This window comes from Genypterus blacodes, unplaced genomic scaffold, assembly GCF_046128005.1.
Source record: "Genypterus blacodes isolate CSIRO-AG114 ecotype Tasmania unplaced genomic scaffold, CSIRO-AGI_Gbla_v1 ptg000105l_1, whole genome shotgun sequence".
NCBI classification, from domain to species: Eukaryota; Metazoa; Chordata; class Actinopteri; order Ophidiiformes; family Ophidiidae; genus Genypterus; species Genypterus blacodes.
In genome coordinates this window covers 3,133,066-3,154,519 of record NW_027466909.1, presented here as the reverse complement: position 1 = coordinate 3,154,519, position 21,454 = coordinate 3,133,066, and the positions used below count along the sequence as shown (strand labels likewise).

Genomic DNA, 21,454 nt, shown 5'->3' with positions numbered 1-21,454 from the left:
CCACTGTTTTCGAATGTGTTGATTCTTCGCCCAGACAACCAGAAAACAATGCTGGCAACTACTGCAGGTATGAGCACAAATCTGGCAGAGCTCAACAACAACAAAAGTGACTAATCATCTAACTTCCTCACGCGTGAGAGGATCAATGGGCGTGAAAACGCTCGATCCTTTGACGATTTGACTTAACAAAGTCAACAAGGGAGCGGTGGATTACCTGAGAGAGATAAAGTGGTAAAAGTTAACAAGATTATCCACAAAAACCTCTGTAATCACTTTGTTGAATCAGCTCCAGGGATCGTCGTCTACCAACCAATGGACATGGGTTTATTCCACGTTCGTTTCATTCTTGTATTCTGTCTGTGACACTTGAATATTTTTAACTAAAACAAACAAAAGTACAAAAATATTTGTATTGGCATGTATTTGTTTCCAGCATGTAACACAGTTACTTTATGACTTTAGCTTCTATAGATCTGTATGTCAATATTGTATGAACTATAATATAATAATAGTATAATTTGTAAAAACAGCAATAGTTCAGTGATTTTACCCTCCTGCTGGATCTTTCTCTGGAACATGTATTGATTTTCACGGTATGGTTTGGACACGATTCTACAAAATCTTTCTTAAAGTGGAGAAATTCCATATAGGAACAAAAGGTGACATGTCCGGATTTAAAATCCAGGATCCGGGGGAGAGAGGGGAGGGGGAAGGGGTGATTTATCAAGGGCCCCTCTGGCTTCCAGCCGTGGGCCCTCCACCAAAATGTAGACCGACGTCACCGCTTCCGCTCTGCCCCCCTCCCCCTCCCCCCTCTAGCTCTCTCTCTCTCTCTTGCTCACCCCCCTCCCCCGGTGTCGGCGGAGCTGCTCGGCTGCCTGCAATCCAACATGGAGTAGAGAGAGATGGGGCTCTAGCGGGGCCACCCCTCGGTAACAGCAGCGACGAAGCGCTTTTTTTCTACGCACTAACTGGAGCCGGAGTCGTCGGTGAAAACATGCGCTTTAGGACTTAAAAAACACAAACCCGAACGGAGCGTGTGTCTTTTGTGTGTCCGCGTGTGTGTGTGCGTGCCTGCCTGCCTGTGTGTGTGTGTGTTTGGGGAGGTGGTGGAGGTGGTGGGGGGGAGAAGGAGACGAGAGGAGAGCGGCGCTGGATCACTAAATTGCCTGTAGACTACGTTACCTACCGAGTGGAGATGGAGGATTCCACTTAGCCGAGAGGGGGGACAACCGCCAGCCCACAAGCAACTGGTTGGCCTCGGCGAAGCGGGAGGACGGAGAGGGAGCCTCGGCCGGAGCGGAGGCGAAGGCGAGGCGGAGGGAAGCCGACACTCGCACAAAGGCGCAGGGGGGGGGAATTTATGCGGAATTGGGAGACACAAACCGAGGAGCCGCGGTGAAAGAATGACGAGCGAAAAGTATGCAACCCCCGTGGCTCATTACCTGAGGTGAAGCGAGAAAATGATAGAAGAAACACACCCAAACGAGTAAGTAACCGGGAGATTTCCCTTCTCTTGCTTTTTCATTCCTTCCAGTGCTTGTGTCGCTTCAACTTTGGAGATAATTAGGGGGGGAACTTGGCGGAATGTGCACCGTGTAACCCCCCCTCCGGATCCCGCCGCGTGTGCTGCCCCGTTTCGCCTGCACGGTTATGTTTTATTATTTCACTGTGGGGGGGTTTTGGGTGCGTTTGGTATCGCTGCGGAGTCATGCATCGGCTGTGGTAGGAGAGGGTTTTTTTTAGGGCCCCCACCTCGGCGTAGTCTGGTTTTGAGAAGGCAGAGAGAAAGAAGAAGAAGAGGAGGAGGAGGAGGAAAGGGGGGGGGGATAAGCGTGGGTGGATCGGAAACATTTTCTGAAAGGATCTGAAGCGAGAGAGCGGAGGCCTCGCTGCAGCCCTTCGGTACTCACAAACTCAAACACGCCTCGGGACTTCCACCCTTTTTTTCTAAATACACAAACCGTAACGAGCACACACGCCCCTTTTGTTTCTAACCCCACGTACACACGCACACACACACGAGTTGTTAAATAAGAGCCAAATTCGTATTATTCTATTCCCCCTCCTCGCCATTTGGCCCCATCTGTGTGTTTGCTTCCAACCGAAGAGGGAAGTCTCACAGGATATGAGATATCCGATATGCATCATCCGCCATCTCTTTCTCAATCGCCCTCATTTGCATAGACTACCGCGCTCCATTCATAAAAAAAAACACAGATACCGATTGTGCACGACGGGCTTCGGCGTGGAAAGACAAACCCACGATGTGTGTCCCCAGTGTCAACCGAACTCGTGTACGATTCCAACATGTCCGTGTTTGTCCGGATCCGACCGCGCTGTTCCAGGCCCGCAGACCTGTTTACACGGCACCGACAGGCCCGTGTGGACGCATCCGGGGGGGCTTAAAAAGGGGCGAAAATCTAATCTGACGCCGGGATTTAACCTTCCAAATATCGGACATATGTCAGGACGCGGGCGCCATGTGAACATTGCAGCCTGTAAAGCAAACACGCCGCGCTAGATTAACAGCTGGGAGCCGCAAACTTGCTCGGGTTGTTTGGTTTTTGTTGCGTAAAGCTCATGGAGGCATGCCTGCTCACAGAGGCGTGTTTGCTGCCTTTTATTTTAGTCGTACGGGCCTAAATTCATCTGGTTTAAGGCTCAACCGGAGCGGGCATGTCGGGGCTATTTACACGGCCGGGTCCATTAGCGTGTATCGATAACCGCCCCTCCCCTCCGTATCTGTCAAACTCCACGGGGCTGTGCTCGGTAGGAATGCCTGCCTTGCAGATCTCTGTCGGCGGGGGCGGAAGGGCGAAGGGCACCGGAGGGGATGTTTGCGCTGCGGTGGCGTGACGCCGCTCATTCATAAAAGCCCTCTAACCTTCAGCGCGTCCCCATTCATGACTGCTCATGACCGAACTGAGCGCCACGGGAGCGCGCACAGGAAGACTGAGACTGTCCTGGTTTGAGTCAAGCTTCATCCGTCCCGTCCCCCCCACTGATCCTGTCTCGTCTGTCTGTCCCTCTGCGTGTGTCTGTTTTTAGGTTTGTCTGTTGCCAATCTGTGCCCGCCTCCAGTCTCTATCAGTTTCTAGTATGGTTTTGGTCTGTCCCCCCGGATCGTGTCTGTCTCCGGGTCTCGCATGTCCCCAGGTGGACAGTGGGACATACGGGGCACACACAAGTGACCATATAAGGTTACAAGCTACGACAAATCTGTGTTTAGTCGTCTTGTGTCTTCTGAAAGCTTATTTAAATGCGTCCCGTGTGTGTGTGCGACAGTCGCTGTGTGTGTGTTTTACAGCCTCTGTTCTGTGTCACATGTTTTTGATAAACAACCACGTGATCCCCGAAATCAAGCACTTGTTTCTATAGCGATGACATGCGAGTTTCCATCTGCGAGGCATCAATTGCACGATGACATTCTAAGTGCACAAAGGGGATTGTGGGAAATTAAACTCGATGAAACTGTTAAATTGTCTTTTGTTGACATGCAGTGATCTGCAGTGTGGACTCAAATGGCATTTAGTTAGCTCTTTATCTTATATTCTTTCATCTCTTTATATCTACACTAGGACACACACATAATACACGCAAACAAGCCCACAACGTTCCTCCCAATCATTCATTAGCCTACAGTTGTTGGAAAGTCTTGTAACTTTAAAACCCCTGTTGTTTTTCATAGCGTGTCAGGCTGTAGATATAGGTTCTGCGGAGTCATACTAGGACAAAAGCTACTGTCTTCTGATAATCGGAAGGAGCTAATCGGCGAGGAAGCTCCGGCTAATCCGGGCCCTGATTTATATAAAAGCTGTGGTTCTCTTATCTGGAATTTAAAAAAAGAGGTCATCACGCTGCAGGATGAATAAAGTGTTGGGAAAGAAACGACACACCTTTTTTTGCGCCTTTTGTGTCACGGAGACATGAGGTCAGGCGGTGCACCCTTTTCTTCAGATGGTGTGGCGTGTGTCACAGGTTACATATTTGAAGACCTCTCCTACCTACATTCTAGCTCTGCCGTTGAACAAAAGTCTGTCTTTTTTTTTAAGATAGTGACGTGTACATTGAATGCCTCACCTGCTAAATGAAGCAATCGTGTGTGAGGTGTAAGTTTGCCGTGAGGTATATAATTATAGACGCACGCAGGCGGTTTACTTATGAGGGCCTCGCGGCAACAACGTTCACGTGCCCGTCTAGCCCTCACTCTGTAGGGTTTTTAACCGTCGTTCTGTCTGTTCTGTTCTCATGAAGGCCTTTATTTTGCTTATTGATGTATACAGGAAGCCACACACACACTCGCGCACACACAGCAGAGGATGTATCGATCGGGTGCGCAGTGCTGCAGGGTCAGCATGTGCGCGGTCGGTATCGAACAGGAGATTCCCAGTGACATTCAGCTAAGGTCATCGTAGCAACGAAACATAATCCGAGCATTCATCAACTGGCAAACGGGGGCCGGCGCGGAGTTTGCAGGCCGACATGTTCCCCCCCCCCCAAGCAGGACTCGCATCTTTCTACGTTAGCAGGATTTGATACGGCGGTAACAGAACACTCAGGCCTGGCTGTAACAGAACCACAGGAGAGTGGAAATTATACAATGATAAAACAATGATGTGAGGGAGTATTTGTCGAGAAGTATTTATTTTTAGTGCACCCGTGTGCCCCGACCTGCCTCACATCCTCTGACTCAAGTGGAATGAGTCCCTCCGTTTCCCACAATGCCTTTCAAAATCACCCCCAGAGGATGGACATCAGTGTCACGTCTGTGCGTTGGGTCAGAGGATGGAAGAAGTCAGATTTGAACTCCGCGTTTTGTCGAGTAACATTCACACCGTTGCAGCCTCAAGCAGTTTGAACGCAGCGCAGCACTTCCTAATAAATGTAACGGCAGGAAGAGACAGGAATGTGTGCCAAGGTGCTCTGCCAGTAACGTCTCCATTAGAGTGTTTTGGGGTGTATAGTTCCTGTAAGTGCAGTAGATCCTGGCAGCGGCATATGATGTTAATAACATGCATCGACCGAAATGTAACACAAATGTGCTTTGTCACAAATAAGTCACACGCCCCTGGGGGACGTTCTTTTTTTTCTTTCGCCCCAAGAGTATGCATGCAAACGGATGCCCATGCAAACACACCCACATGCACAAACACGTAAGACATGCACACACACGCAACACACACACTCAATAGATACACGCTCAATGTCCACAAATGAACTCGCGTCTTCTCGCCGACCTTTGAAACATCCTCGCCTCCCTCTCTGTATCTCAGTCCATCTCTCTCTCTCTCTCTGTGTGTTTGTGTGCGCGTGTGTGTGTGTGTGTGTGCACGGCCCTTCCCTCACGTATACATGCAGCCCGTTAGCATCATGTGGAACCGTTTTTTGGTCACAGTGTTTCCTGTGTTTTACAGGGAAGCTCATCGCTGGTCCCTATCCGGAGCTTTTTACATAATGGCCCGAGCTGTTTATATCTACGGACCAAACAATGGACGCGGATTGTTTGTCTGTTTTCTACTAATCTTTGCTCATCAGCTGACTGGATGGACAAAATTATAATAGCTCGATTAAAAAAAAACGTCACTGACCTTTCCGCGGTTTTACGTCTCACGCAAAGTAAACAATCTACTTTGTGCGTCGCTGAGGAGGAGGTAGATTGTTAGGTGGTTTGGTATCTAACTACCAAAATTCCTGGCATGACTGCTGACGTTTGGAGCGTATGTGCGTGAATGCGCTTACGTTGGTGCTAGCGTTATCTGCTTAAGGAATTCTGTTTTGATGTCTAAATACGTAAGGCTGTGCGGCGCTAGCTTGGCGTTCACCTGTGCCAGGTTTTCTCTGCCTACAGCGATAAAACATAATCGGTAGAATTCGGAAACCCTTCCATTCTCCGCTTTGTATATTCCAGCGATCAAGAATGTGCTACTTCCTTATGTGTAGGGGCGAAAATACGTCAGTGTGTTTGGACATGGGGAAGCGAGAACTGACTCCTTCGTTTCCATTATGCAAAATGTTCTACTGGATTGCAAATTTCCCGCCTCAAAGCTGGGACGTCCATTCATAAAACAAACCCTTGACATCCTACAGTTTGTATACGGAAATGGAGATGGATCAAACAGGCGATACCCCGCCACACCGCGGCGGCTATCACAGAGATGTAGAGCTCGTCATCACTTCCCCTCAAAACGGCGTCACCAATGACGTAGAGGCGCGTCGAGGCAGATCTCGGCGTGCGCAGGGGAGCTGTTGTTTAGTCAAAGAACGAAGGATCACGGGAGAAGAACAAACAGCACAGCAGCGTATAATACTTCCAAACTAATGCGACGTGGGAGGACAGCGAGCGGTGCGTGCACACACAAGGTCAGCGTCTGTGCGAGCGTAAGAAGGTTGTTGGCTCACAGATAAGAGAGGTTGAAGCGATGGAGTACATCTGGAGGAGGAAATGGAGAAGGTATTGTAGTCCGAAACCGTGTTGTGTTTTCTTCCACACACACCATAAGAGGATATGAGGCTTTATAGAGGATCTTAGGTGGCTTTCTCTCGCCTGTAAGAGGTTTAGAGCCAATCAGCTTATTGCTAATATGGCTCATATTTCCGCTTTGATAGCAACGGGAGGACTGTGGAGTCGCCTCGGGGTCGGAGGCTTAATCGCAGAGTCAACTTACAGGCAATGTGGGGAGCTGTGACGCCAACGGGTGCCCCGACGCCAACGGGTGCCCCGACGCCAACGGGTGCCCCGACGCCAACGGGTGCCCTGTGCGCCGCCAGATAGGCGTGTTTAAACCCAGAGCGTCACTGCGTCCCCAGAGCACGAGTACTCGAGAAAATTGGGACCGCAACCGAGATTTTGGTGGTCTGAAATTGAGGCTTTGTGTTCAAAGAATCGGCCTATGCTTGTCGAGTAAATTGTGTTTTCTGACGCATTCTTTTACCCCAAAGATGAATGAAGGATTGTGATCTCAATGTTGGACAGAGTTTGGTCACAGTCGTGCAAAATATGTGGAACATTCAGAGAAAAGGTTTCAACTCTGATCCTGAGATACTATGTGTGTGTGTGTGTGTGTGTGTGTGTGTGTGTGTGTGTGTGTTAGGAAATAGTTGCGTTTAATGGAAAACAGAAGTGGATTAAGACATAAGTAGTTTGGATATTATTTACTTATTCTGCGGTGATGTTACAATTAAAGCCTGGAATAGAGAATGCTAAGGGAGGGTTTGACCGAGCATTGTGATTGGTCAGGTGGTAACAGCGTGGTTGCAAGGCAGTTTTTCTTCTCTGCTTATACGTGACCTCTCTGTCAAACACACACACACACACAAACACACAAACCCTGTGTTGTGCTGCCATGCATGTGAGTGTTGCACATCTGATTGACAGATAGCCAATCAAACTTCCCTCCAGGGCGTTGTGTGTCAATAGTTGTGAATGAACTCACTTCACCTCCCTCTCTCTAGCTCTCTCTCTAGCTCTCTCTCTCTGTCTCTCTCTCTTTCTCTGTCTCATTGAAATGAAAAGCTGAATGAGTGTCCCTACAACGCTTCCTTTGTGAAAAACAAAATCGAATCAGATATGATTTAAAGTACAAGACAGAAAGTTTAGTAACGTTTCTGCACTTTTGTTTTTTATCACGTTGATCTCTATTACTTCCTGGTCACTGCAAATAGGGCATGTGTGCTTGCTTGTGTCGTGTGTGTGTGTGTGTGTGTGTGTGTGCGCGCGCATGTGTGTGTGTGGCTCCACAGAGAAGCAGGCCCGCGAGGAGGTGTGGTGCGTGGCTTTGTCGAGCATGCAGGGGCGCAGCCGGTCGTTCCTTATCAGAGGAAGTATGGCCGCCCTTATCACACACGGCTGGTCTGCCCTCACCGGCCCTCTTATCAGTCACACATGAGCCGGATTCCAGACCTGATAGAGCCCAGCCCGCCCAGCCTGACACCCCCTTTTCTGCTTTTTAGTGCTTTACAGCGGTATTGATACACGCACGCCAGGTATTTTCAGGGTCCAGCTAAGCCCAGATAGCGCCGCTGAAAGTATGTTAAACAGCCTTTCACTCCCGCTGTAATTTTGTGGTCTGCTGACGGTGAAAACAAAGATAAAGTGTGGAGAGAACGAGCGAACAAACAGGAGGCCAGGGTTCACAGGTGGAGCACGACAATGAAACGCAACTTCGCATCTTGTTTGTCGGGATGGGGGGGGGCTCTACGTGTCGACACACATGCGTATCCGTTCCAGAGACGGAATTCCCATTATGATTCTAACTGGTTTCCAGCGTGCGACCAAAACAGCCCCACATTAAAGTGAATTAGAGATAAGATTGAACAAATAACCGCCTGTTAATCGTCGCTATATATGGATCAAATCAGTCAAGTAACATCAACAAGCTCACACAAACACACACACAAGTATTCAACTCCTGTGCAGAATTCACAGAAGCACAAACAAGATGGAAAACCAGGTGTGTTTAGACCTTCGGCCCGATGATGACGAGTTTATATTCACTTACGAGCGGATGTGATTCATCACTAAGACCGCCTCACCTTTTCCGTTATCGTTCCTGTTAATTAGCTGCAGAATTGCCTTCCTATCCGCCATTCAAGCCTGAGTCACTGCTCGACGCTTCACGCAGTCCTTTTGATTGACGCTACCAAACATGACGTGGATCTCTAAAATAGCCCAGATCTCCGCCGCCTTGCCTCAAAGCGGGGCGTCGCGCTCCCTTTTTTCAGCATCAGCACCCCCGCGCAGCATTCGTGCAGACAGAATTAGTTTCACAGTTCCGTGTGTGTCCTAGAATGTGCGCTTCCTCCCGAGTGTATTAAAGTAGCTCGTTGCCGCCGGTCGTAGCCGCCTGTGTGTTCCAACCACAGATTACAGGGCCTGTCGGCGGTCGGGGCTCTAAACGCGGGTCACAAGACAGCCCAAAATGTGACGAGTTCATCTCAGAGAAGCGATAGCCGGTATCGTGTATCTTTAAAGCACGTGTTCTTATATAGCACAGAATTTGGCGTTATTTCTGTGTGTGTGTGTGTGTGTGAGCTGGATGCGCGTCTTTGTGCGGGACGTGTTCTTACATGTTGTAACAAGCTGCCGGGAAATCATAATATAAAAAGCACCAATGGTTTTTATACTCGGTTGCAGTGCAGCTCTGGGGGCAGAAATGATTCAGAGAGTGTGGAGTGAAGCCGGAGTGGGCGTGGCCAAATAACAGAATATGGCTCCCTAAGTTTGCGTAAAATGCATAAACGTCTGTGTTTTTAAGCTTGAAACATGTGGGGGTTGTTCCCGTTGCAAGTTTACAAAGTTGACTTAAAGCTTAAAAACCTAAAAATACTTCAGTCACAAGTATAACTTAACATTTTAGCAAACGCACGGCTAGTTGCGCATCCAGCAGACACAGAGCCACACCAGCAGCCCACTAGAGTCGACCTCATCGGCCATTCCCGAGAAATCCATCTGGATCTGTCGTCACCTGCTCACGTTAGTCATTAGCTGGTGTTGCAGGTAGTTTAATGGAGGCAGCTGCCACCTCCTGCCGGACCTGAGCTCCACTTTGTGTTTTCACTTTATGTTTCTCCGCTCGCGCACTCAAATGTTCTCGCTGGCATTCGCGCCACCCGGTGTGGTTTACTGGAGCCAGTGAGGTCATTTTCTACATGGAAGTGGTTTGAATCAGTAAACCTAGTAAAGTCAATTAAAAAATGGTTTTCTGTGTGTGTGTGTGTGTAGTTTTGTCCCTTTTGTTCTGTGTGTTTTCAACTAAAAAAAAGACTTTGAAAGGAAGGCACAAGGTTTTGTCTTTAATATCCTAATGTGATTAATCTGTAATACTGGAGGGGAACATTTAATGTGATCAGGAAGATTCAGAGAGGACTTGTGTGTGGTGCGTGTGTAAAGAGTGCGTGTGTGTATGTACAGCAAAGTACAAACCTCGTGGGTGAATCTGTGGTTGCTTTTGTGTGCAGGTTGTTTATCTGCTGTCACCCAGTCAGTCTGTCTGTCATTCAGTCAGTTTTATGAATGTGTGTGGGCGGGGAGCTGGTGAACCGGTTTTACCACCTGTGTGTGTGTGTGTGTGTGTGTGTGTGTGTGTGTGTGTGTGTGTGTGTGTGTGTGTGTGTGTGTGTGTGTGTGTGTGTGTGTGTGTGTGTGTGTGTGTGTGTGTGTGTGTGTGTGTGTGTGTGTGTGTGTGTGTGTGTGTGTGTGCGCATCAAATCCCGGGGACTGTCTGTAAGCTAATTATATAACACTTCTCTCATTCGCTCCTGCTCTGTTTCTCTTTCTTTCTCTCTCCCTCCCTCGGTGTCTTTCTGTCCTTCCCTCCCACCCACACACACACACACACACACACTGTCAATGGAATACACAGAGGTACATCCTGTTATTGTCAGATGGTTGATGTGGATGTGACCGTGTTCATTGTGTCCCTGTGAGGGTGGAGGCTTACATTCTGATGTTGGAGAATGTTTTGTATTTTACCTCTGGACCTCTGCTGTATTGTCTCGGTGCGTTTTGGGCCTTGAAGACTCTATTTAGTGCAATGGGAGGCTTTGGCGTGCGTTGTTTGTCGTTACAACCGGGGTTGATGTTAATCATACACACTAAACCGGAACACCATTATCTCTGGGTTTATATTTTGTGCTCTTAGTCACAGTGCGTCTCTGTGTGAGCAGTTGGATGACGGCCTTAAAGTTTCAGTACTGCCAAAGAGAACTGCAAGCAAAACATGATATTATTATGTGTGTGAGTGTGTGTCTGTACACACGTGTGCATGCTGCCTTGTCCTGGTGCGACACCTCCCAGCTCTGCACAGCGAGGACCAAGCAGAGTCGTGACTTGAGACGCCCTCAGACATTCTGTCCATGTGTGAATCCAGCGCTATAATAAACTATGCGGCATTAACCGGCTCTTTGCTTCACATACGGGCCAGAATCTTGCATTTCAAGTACTTTCCATACTTCATTTGAAAGTTTGAGTATATGAGTTATTGAATTTTTTGTTGTGTTATTTCATTCATACATACCCGTCATGTTGTTAATGCTTAGCTGCGTTCAGTCACATTGCTTTATGGCGCCGTAACGCTGCTAACTGTTGATTGAAGCTGTCGGTGACCTGGTTTACTCCCTCATTAACTGACATTTTTGTTTAGTGGTGCTGCACATATCGCCATGGAGATGTCATAGAGGCATTAAGGTGGATGACAGGAAATATGTAGAATTTGATTGACAGCCGGCAGCGTGTGAACCAGTACAGTGGTTGTGAAGGAAATTGTGCTTGTTTGGTTTTCAGGTGACAAACACGGAGAATAAGACCTCAGACTAGAGACAAACTAACAGATCAATCGGCCTCTAAAGCACAAGAAGGGAGAAGATTCAAAATCTCACCTCAAGCTCGCTGTGTAACGCTCTCTCTCTCTCTCTCTCTCTCTCCCTCTCCGCACAGTGACAGCTACATCGTTCGTGTGAAAGCGGTGGTGATGACTCGGGACGACTCGAGCGGGGGCTGGCTGGCCCAGGATGGGGGAGCTCTGACTCGGGTGGGGGTATGCCGCCTCCTGCCGCCAGAGTTGGCGCCCACGTTGGCGTCCAGCGCACACGGCAGCACGCAGTTCCTCATCCGAGGCGAACGGCTGCGGGACAAACAGGTAAAAGGAGAAATTAAGCATTTTGCCGCTAATATTCATAGGATCAGGATATTTGGACATGATTGTGATACAGAACATGCCTCTCTGCGATCCATAGGTCATCCTGGACTGCCCGCTGAGGAAGGACTTGGTTTACACCATAGCCACACCCACATTTCACCATTGGAAAGTGGAGGACAGGAGGTGCGGTCTCTCCTTCCAAAGTCCGGCCGACGCCAGGGCCTTCGACAGAGGAGTACGGAAAGCCATCGAGGATCTGGCAGAAGGTAAAGTTAGGGTCATAGGTCAGGCCGTAACAGGCCGACCAATCAATGCATCGACATTTCAGGAATAACTACACATTGGACAGGAATACAATCACATAACTCTCAGAGGGAATTAGTGGGAAAGTTGACGTGGAGTCGGCACTGTCAGGAAAATGCTTGATACCAGCCTCAGGTTCTTACAGAGCAGCGATTCCCTGAATACTTAGTTACAACTAAAATGTGGCCATGTATTCCTTTAAGATGACAGTGATTTTCCACCAGATGCCCTCAGTCACAGGTTAATCATATCTGAGGAATCAAAGCAGTCACTTTCTTTTTAAGGTTGAAAGACAAAAACAAGCATTAGAATTGATGAATTCTGCACCTGCTCGGCTGAAAATACAGTGGGAAGGTTGAAGTTAGTCTGAATGAATCGATCACATTTGAGCTTTCGGCCAAAGTGCGGTTTATTCCACCTGATTGATGACAGGCGGGACACTCAGATGTTCCTGTTGGCCGTCGTAAAATCTCCTCTGCCCCTGGTTGTTTCATCCACAAAATCCATCTGCAGCTCTGCCGTTAGTGAATTCCTCTGGGTTGTCTGAGTTGAAATGTGAATGTTGTGTTAACGTTTGTTCTCTTCCTCTCTCTGTAGGCTCCACAACCTCCTCCACAACACTCCAGAACGAGGACGAGCTGGGCGACGATGATGTCTTCACTGTAAGCACCACCCTTACGTTCGATGTCTGATCTTAACAGTGGGAGTGCGTCCTGGCTCCTTTCCTGCATTCACTCACTACAAGTGGGGACTTCATCCGCTGGGAACTTAACTTTAGGAATGAGAACTTTCTTATCTCTCTCTGAGTTCCGGTGAACTGTTGGATCCACTTCTAGTAGTGACGAAGTGTGTGTGTGTGCAGCAGTCCACACACTGATCCAGTTACCTCTGTCCAGCAAAAGCTTTCGTCCAAAAACATTTATCAACATTTCATTTCATTTCTTGAACAAAAGCAAATTCATCTCACATCACTTTTACATTTACCTGTGATATACTGTGTACGTGAAGTGTGTGTGTGTGTGTTTGTGTGTCAGGGCCCCTCTCGCTTAAGTTAGCATGAAGCCTCCCTCCTCCCTCCTCCTCCTCCCACACTGTAACCTGACACCAGGAGCAGCAGGCAGGGTCACAAGGTCACTTCCTGTATCCCCACACACACACACACACACACACACACACACACACACACACACACACACACACACTCCAGCCCCTCGGCCCCCTCCACCCGCCCCAGTTGAACTAGAGAGAGAGCGCGAGGGAGAGAGAGAGAGTGAGCAGCAACCGAACTAGCAGCTGTTTCCCAGCTTAGTGCGAGGCCGGTGATTTACGAGAGGAAGTGCCTCGTGGTTCATCTTTGAGTTGAGCTGTCTGTAAGGGCCAAGACTAATAGGTGCTCTGGTGGGAGACGCACACCGGGCACGAAGACGCACACCGAGCAGGGAAACGCACGTGGACGTGTAAGGAGTGGCGGCGGCGGACACGGAGCAACCGCGTTTGAAGTTGCTAAATGTAGAGTCGTTCCCTGGGAGTCGCCGGTCGTCGCTCCTGTTGTCCCTCAAAAAGCTGCGATCGCACCGTTTGTAACGGAGGAGACAAAAATGTGCCACACCACAGCCACAGATTTGTCTCTCGTCCCGCATTAGTGACCTTTCCTAAAGTTAGCGGCGGCAGCAGAGTTTGCGAGGCGGCCAGTCGCAGACAGGGGAAATGCTGCAGCAGATTTACAGCCACAGGAGGGGAGGGGAGGGGGGCGAGCGAGGGGTCCGGTGGGGAGCTTGGATGGACATAACTTCCTAAATTATTCCTCGTTCGCTAAACCTAAACTTAACCCAACCCTTCCTCCGGTCCCTCCCTCCCCTCCCCTCCGCTCCGTACACGTCTCGCCTCTCCGTCTCTATTTTGACTCATTCACAACAGGGGGAGAGCGGGGAGCCATTGATGCAATCCTGGCTCATCCCAGGAGTGCGACCACGGCCCGATGAAGGATGAATCCTCCCGAGCATTGACTCGGGACATGTTTTGTGTCAGAAAATAGCTTCAAATGCCTTTTGTCCAGCCTTGGGCCACAACCCAGAATGCACGGAGAGGATGTCCAGCAATACAAACTGTCCCTGTCTCTCTCTCTCTCTCTCTCTCTCTGTCCTTTTTGTACATTTTGAAGCTAGCAGTAAAAGAAAAAAAAAAGAGTCCAGTCTGTGTTTTGAATTAGTTGCAGCCTTGGAGGCCAGAGGAGGACGGGTCTTAACCGTATCAGCTCCTCCTCCGCCCCCCCTCCTTAATGTCTTCTCCAGGAAGGCGGGGCTTGGAGTGGAGACAGCATGTTATGTTATTTTTGGCCAACTGTCTGAGGGCTTTGTAAGAAAGCTGGGGTAAAATTCTCAGCATGGCGGTATCCATGTGGGGAGAGCTGCATGGGACGCAGAGCGGGGATATAATAGGGATCGCTCCGGCAGACAGGCACACACACACACACACTCGCACACACGCACCACACACACCAGATCTGGGTCAAATGCTGCTGGTGAATAATTCATAGCGTTGGTTTTTATCCTGGTTGGAGTCCCAGATGGGTGGGGTTTGGCACGCTGCGTAACACACAAGGAGAGAGAACTGGAAAATTAAGGCAATTTCAGATTGTTTGAAAAATGAATCTGCTTGACATGAGAGCAGCTTCAGTTCTGTTAGGACCCGTGGGTGGGTTTTGGATTTGGGACTTTGCACCTGTGTGTAGAGCAGCGTCCAAGTTTCTGAGCAGGAGAAGGATTTGGACCCAGAGTATTGTTGCTCGTAGACTCCTGTAGCTGAAGAGAGAGAGAGAGAGAGAGAGAAAAGCACAGTGAGGATGGAATCGATTTGTCATCTGGAACTGTTGTTAGCGTGAGGAAATCGCATTAGCAAAGAATCAAGGCGAGCGTAGAAATCTCATAAGCGTTGTTAGATTATTGGCAGGAGATTTGAACATTTTGCAAAGTTCACACAAGCGACTCTCTCCAGTTGTTAAGTGTTTGATACCGGACGGGATGGAAGGTTTAGGGTGGACGGCGTCTCAGACCCCCTGCAGGCTTGGGGGGGGGGGGTGTAGAAGGAGCAGTTTGAGGAGTCTCTGTGGACATTTTTATACATTTCTACACTTAAAGAAAACATGTCAGCACTGTAACCGATCTCAGTCCAAGCTGAGCGATGCCGCCGGTGTTTTTAGCTGCACTGGATCCAAATAGAGTGAGGGTAGAATCTCTCCTCTTTAAGTGCGATAGAAAGTTGTGTTTTGGTGAAGAGCCACTAGGGAAATGGAGGCAAAAAAACAACATGTCATCATCCCTAAAACACACACACACAGGGTCACGCTGGACATACTTGCTGATCTTAAATCAGGCTGTTCTACTCTCGGGAGCATTCTGTGCATTCTCAGGTTGGGACATTACGAGTGTGATCGGATTCGAGTCGTGTAACTTGAACTGTCTCATTTTGGCAAAGACTGTAACTGTCTCCTGGCTGTTGTGCGTCGCTTCATAAATAAAAACTACCACCGCTATCCCCCCCCCCCCCCCTGCCCCTAATCCTGAGAGCGGCGTTGGCCACAGTCCCAAACGCTCCCGAGTGGAAGCCTTCCCGAAGGATAAAGCCACAAAAAAAAGCACCTGCAGCTGTTTTATCGCGTCAAATCCATCTTAAATATGTCACGCGCGTCCACGTTTGAGCTCGCGCCGGTGCGGACCGCATAGCCAGGATGACACGGCGAGACGAAGGAGTCCCAACCTGCCCGTCACCCTAGTACCAAGGCCTCCCACCCTCAACCCACCCACCCACCCTGCCTGCCTGCTTGTCTGTCTGTCTGTCTGAAATGTCTGTGTGAGCGCTACACGACAGCGGCCCCACCGTCTAGTGTCTGGCCAAGGTTTGAGTTGGAGCGGTGCCCTGACAGCCCTCAGCGGAAAGGCGACAGGATACTGCACACACACACACTGACACGCAAAGAGAGAGGGGGAGAGAGACGGGGAAAACTAAGAAGGAAAAGGTGGTGGAAAAGATAGAAGCAAAGGTGGAATGTTATAAAGTGAGCTGTAAGGATTCAGGGTTGTTCTGTTACCTGGGAAACCTTCTAATCTACGATCCTATGATGGCTTTAATAAGTTTAGGATTTATTTTCAGTTGCCAGATGACGAGATCATAGTCACTTGCTGTATATACCAAAGCTCTGCACGGTATCTGATTGCCATTTTGAGTTGCTCGTTGGTCACGTATGTCAAATGTATTCACTTCATTCTTGTATCCCTCCGTAAATAAATGAGGTCAATAATAAACAGGAACTCCAAATGTGTCACGTTCTCTACATCTGTGTAAATAGTGAGTTGGAATTTTAGTTTCGGGGCTGCCGGAGCTCACATTTCCTGTTTTCCCAAATCCGAACGGCACTGAGCGGCTTCCTGTTTTTGTTTGTGCGATGGCGGTGGCCGCTCTGGCGCACAGACTTGTTTGTTTCGTTACATCCAATAGGTTTTCAGCCCTCTTCCTGCGTTTGTTTGTCTCCTGTCAGAACGCCACGGACAGCTCATCCAACTCCTCCCAAAGGCTGGAGAGCTCCCTGCAGCCGCTGGAGTCCTCACCCCTTCCTCAGAGACACAAGTGCATGCTGGGACGTCGCCACGACCTCCACGACCCCTACCGGCTCTCAGACCACTACTTCGTGGACCAGGTTCGACAAAACCTCACCTTTTCTTATCACAAATTTTCATAAATGATTATATATCAACCAAGACCATTTTTTGCTGAAAGATTTTGGACAAACTGACCTCTGCGACTCCGTTTTGGTGACCTTCTCTCTGCGTTTCCTTCCAGCCTCTGTCTCGGCTGCCTCGGCACGTCACCTTCCAAGAGGATGAAGAGATCGTCCGCATCAACCCTCGGGAGCGCAGCTGGGAGCGGACCACCGATCATCTCCACGGACACCGGTCTGAGCGCTCCTGGCTCACGGGATACGAGGACTACCGCCACGCCACCGTGCGAGACAAGTTCATCCAAATGGACGACTCGGAGTCCTACGTCCACTTTGCGAAGACGGAGGTGCAGAAGCACGACTACACGTATCCTCTGGCGCCAGCTCTGTCGCCCTCAGACTCTGACCCCGCCCTGGGACCCTTGTCCAGTAAGGACCACGGTGGCTCTTATCGCCACGGCTTCTCCTCGGTGGTCTCCAGCCAGCCACGCCCCTTTCTGCCCGGCTCCTCCCCTTCTACCAACGGCGGGAAGGGCAGAAAAGGTGAAGGCACGGATCGCGCCCAGTGCGAGCACTGCGGGGAGGCCTTTTACGCCTCTGACAACCGGAGAGGCCGGTGCCAGGACGCTCCAGACCCCGTGCGGGCGTGCATCAGGCGGGTCAGCTGCATGTGGCTGGCAGACACCATGCTGTACCACTGCATGTCGGACCCGGAGGGGGACTATTCGGACCCCTGCTCCTGCGACGGGGGCGAGGGCAACGGTGGCGGTCGCCTGGGCACGCGCTGGTTAGCCCTGCTGGGTTTGTCTCTGGTGGCGCCCTGCCTCTGCCTGTACCCGCCGCTCCACTCCTGCCACCGGGCGGGGCTGACGTGCGGCTGCTGCGGAGGTCGGCACAAGGCCATGAGCTGAGAGGAGGAGAGGGGGGGGAGAGAGAGAGACCCAGCACAAGCACGAGGGAAGGAAAGGATGGGAAAAGACGAGTTATACCGTCGGCCGCGCCCGCTCCCGCCTCGGTTTGGAGACCTGCAATTCTTTACAAATTCCAGACACTGAAATAAGCCAAAAAGAAGAAAGGTTTGGTGCATTTAGTGAGCGGCCTGGGAAGATAAGCTCCCCCTCATGGCAGACGCGTCTCTGCTCTCCACTCGCCTCTGCTTTTAGTGAGAGAGCTCTTTTTTCAGGGGGCCTTTTTTTTATAGCTATATGTCATGTATCACATATGCAGGTACTTTATACTTTGTACACTGACTTGGCGGTCAAAGAACTTGAATTGTTTCCTTTCTTTTGTTTGTTTCCGTTGACGTTTGGGTGGCCATTTTGTTTATATGCTGTTCCGATATTGCGGCTCGCTCGGCTCAAATTCCAGCCGCGAGAGAAATCAGACACTACACCTCTTTTAAGTGCGTGAGCGTGCGTGCGTGTGTGTGTGCGTGCGTGTTTGTGTACGAGTGAATGGTATACGTGTGTGTGTGTGTGTGTGCGCCGAGGCCTTGGTCGTCTGCTTATGGTAAAGCTAATGTATATAGTCTACATAGCTCTCCACCACTGACATCTACTTTGTTCACTGATAGAAACGTGGTACTCACTCATCTTAATCTAACTCTAATATCCCAAAGATTAACCTTCGTATCCTATTTATTTTCTCACTGAATTGACCCACCAGCAGCAGGGTGCTGGGTGCTCAGTGGGACAGTGCCTGAGGTAATGCTATCCTACTTTAGCATCTGTCCCCCAGCTTTCTTTCATGCTATTTTCAGACGGTGCCTAGATTATTTCTTAAACCGGGAATCCATCAAATTCTTCAGACTTCAGTTTTTTAGTTCTTCTGTACACAACAAGCGGCGAGATTATGAGACTCTGATATCCTGTTTCTTCGACTGTAACCTCGGTCTGATGTCTGCAAGCTGAAAGCGCAAATCGATCTGAAGTACCGTTAAGTCAGTGCCTGTTATGCCTTAAACCCCGATCTGTCTCCAGATAGTTGCTGTAATGACAAAACATCGAGCATGGTTGAAGCCGCCTCAGCTCGCGCCCTCTAAGCTTTGATTTAAAGTATTTTTGTATGAAAAAGAAACTCAAACCCTTCTCGTTAAGCGTATAAACTAAGGACTGCGATGTACAATCAGCCTCCCTCCTTTTTAAGACTTTTCCTCCATTAGAACCTACGTTCCCGTGAACGTCACCTGGTGGCGTTTTGTCGTCCCAAACTCTTGCAGACTCGACTCCCTGTCGATTCGTTTTCAAAGAATTAGGTGTGCACAATAAGCCAATAGTTGAGTACCAACGGAGTTCCGCAAGGTTGGTTCTGATCGACAACTTGTAATCACCATATAGACTTAAGAACCTAAAACTGTTTGGTCTCACAGCGGCGTAATCAAAGAGAACTCGCTGAAACCACAACAACAAGCCCTCTGTGGATGTTCCATTCATCAGTCAAAGCGGAAGAGCAAGACAGTGACGCAGAACAGGGGCGGGGCTTCAGCTTTTATCCCGACTCATTTGTTTCATCAACAGCTGAGAGAGTGACGAGCGGAGAGGAGCGGCGAGACTCCGGCCAGACACCCGCCTGTTTCTGAAAGCACAACTCCAAACCCGGAAAAGCGCCCAGACGCTTAAACGCGGGTGAAAATGCGACAAATGTTTCTAATGAAAAGCGGTGCAACAGTGAGAACCGGATTGGAGTGCATTAAAATAAAAAACCCACAATAGTTTAAATCCAGAAAGAAACAAAGACTCGTCCGTGATTGTTGTGCCAAGGAAATGTCACTTACTGAAGCTGAAAGACAGAATGCTTGAGGACGTCCTACTCCTGTCCCTGGTTTGTCCGTTTCATACGTCCTGTCCTGTGTTCCACTTTGCATGTCCTCACTATGTATGTGTGTGCATGAATGTGTGTGTGAGTGTGTGTGTGTGTGTGTGTTTATGCCATTTCCCTTCCTCCACTCCTCACATCTCCACTGAGTTGACATCCACCTCCCCTTCAAGCCGCCATCCCACAAACCTGAAACCTTGATTCTGCTTTAGTTTTTTAAGAGAAATGGTTTTTTACTCTTGAACTAGAACTGTACAATAATGCCAGCCAGCAAAATAACTGCTAGATTTAATTAGTCGAAGCACATTTATGTGGGAATGTGGATGTGGTTCAGGTTTGCAGAAAAAGCCCATGAAAGTAACCCTGGAAGAATCCACCCAGATATACGATCACTAGTGGAAACAAACCGTCGGCTCTGTAACGCAGATCTGGAAGTTTGATCTGAAAGTATTTGGGATCAGCTTGGTGGAATGTTATCACTCCGGTAGAATCAGATCCTCGGGTGCATCCACGTTTCACGGGAAACATCCCAGGATCGATTCAGAAAAATGCCCGTTAACGTTTAATCCCTTTTCTCTGTCTCGTCCGATGTGTATGTATATGTGTGTGTGTGTGTGTGTGTGTGTGTGTGTGTTCCTCACATGTCAGAGCCATTTACAAGTGCCTGAACACATCCTCTTATCTCCTCGTGTATTTAAATGGAAAAGTTAAGAAACGACTCCCTGTAATTAAATTAGACCCATTTTTTTACGCTTAGTATTTTTACCTCTGTAAAAAAAAAAGAGCAAAAATTATATTATATATATCAAGTGTATGTTGTACATTTTTATTTCTATTTTTTTTAATAACTGTTTCTAACATGTACGATGGATGTAGCTCTTGCTTTTTCGAGAAGGAACAGGAAGTACTTTGTAGATACCGAAAGGTGGTCAGGTCTGTGAGAAAACTATGTGAAATGTGTGTCTTACCTTCCGCCTCCAATAAAATGAGAAAACCCAATGAAACCACACGTGAGTGAGTCGTGAGTCCCAGACCGACGATGTCCATTCATGTCCAACGTCGTCTTCTCTGCTGTGAACCTTCGGTTTGTCTCACTGGCCAGTTTGGAAAATCTATTGAAACAAATCAGTCAGGTAACTTAGAACGTTTCATTTCTTGACACAAAAGCAGGAAAACGTAAAGAGATGACTATAAATGGATAGTAACGATACAACATTGTACCAGAGAGGCTCTTAAAGTGGCCATACCTTCACCAAGGCCAAAGAAACTGCTAATTGGCTGGGTTTACCTAGAGCTCTTATCCAAAGCGCAGATGAAGTGGAGATTTGGTAAGAGACTATTTACTGGATTTAAAGTTGTGTGCCAAAACAAAAATTGCATCACCAAAATACAGCCTCACTTCCTGTTTGGTATTCAATGGTACGGGAGAAAAAATAGTATTCCTTCAAATTCAAAATGACCAACATGCAATGTTGCATAACCTCGTGCATCCACTGACCTCAGGATGCTCCAAGGGGGAAAAACTGACTTTAGGGTCAAGCTGTAAGAGACTTGTGACTTTTATAATTTTCCTTATTATTGCGCCACCTGGTGGTACAATAAAAACATTTAGTCTCTTCCTCATCACGCGATCTTAAATGAAGACCAAATTTCATTACAATTCCCCCAGCTGTTCTTGAGGTAAGGCCTTACTTCCTGTTTCGTATCTTTGTTGTCCGTTTACATTGAGTACAGAAATTGCTTTTGAAAGTCAAAAATCCAACGAGTAACTATTGTGTGGCTTGGTGTTCAAATGGTTTAACCCAAGTTTCGGGAACATTTGACATAATTTGTGAGAGTTGCAAAAAAACGATTTAACTTGTTTCTACACCAAAAGAATGTACCTTGAACTTTGACCTAATGTTGGAAGTAGAGGCCTTGAGGGGAGGAGCTCAAAATTACTTGCATGTCTATTTGGACTAAACCCTATCAGTTTGACCAATTT

The 21,454-nt window shown here is 48.6% G+C and overlaps 1 protein-coding gene and 1 long non-coding RNA gene across 2 annotated transcripts in view; one reads left to right on the top strand and one right to left on the bottom strand.

Moving 5' to 3' along the window:
• Nucleotides 1–11,454, bottom strand: part of LOC143008529 (uncharacterized) — a 30,569-nt gene extending 19,115 nt beyond the window's left edge. Inside the window, exon 1 of the long non-coding RNA XR_012964597.1 lies at nucleotides 11,380–11,454. This is a non-coding gene — a long non-coding RNA (uncharacterized LOC143008529). The remainder of the gene's footprint in view (nucleotides 1–11,379) is intronic.
• Nucleotides 848–19,803, top strand: LOC143008528 (sprouty-related, EVH1 domain-containing protein 2-like). Its single transcript, XM_076160332.1, has 6 exons — nucleotides 848–1,489; nucleotides 11,438–11,639; nucleotides 11,737–11,905; nucleotides 12,540–12,604; nucleotides 16,477–16,635; nucleotides 16,779–19,803. The coding sequence occupies exons 1-6, from the start codon at nucleotides 1,464–1,466 to the stop codon at nucleotides 17,565–17,567; spliced, it is 1,410 nt and encodes a 469-aa protein (XP_076016447.1). The 5' UTR covers nucleotides 848–1,463; the 3' UTR covers nucleotides 17,568–19,803.
• Nucleotides 19,804–21,454: the final 1,651 nt, after the last annotated feature.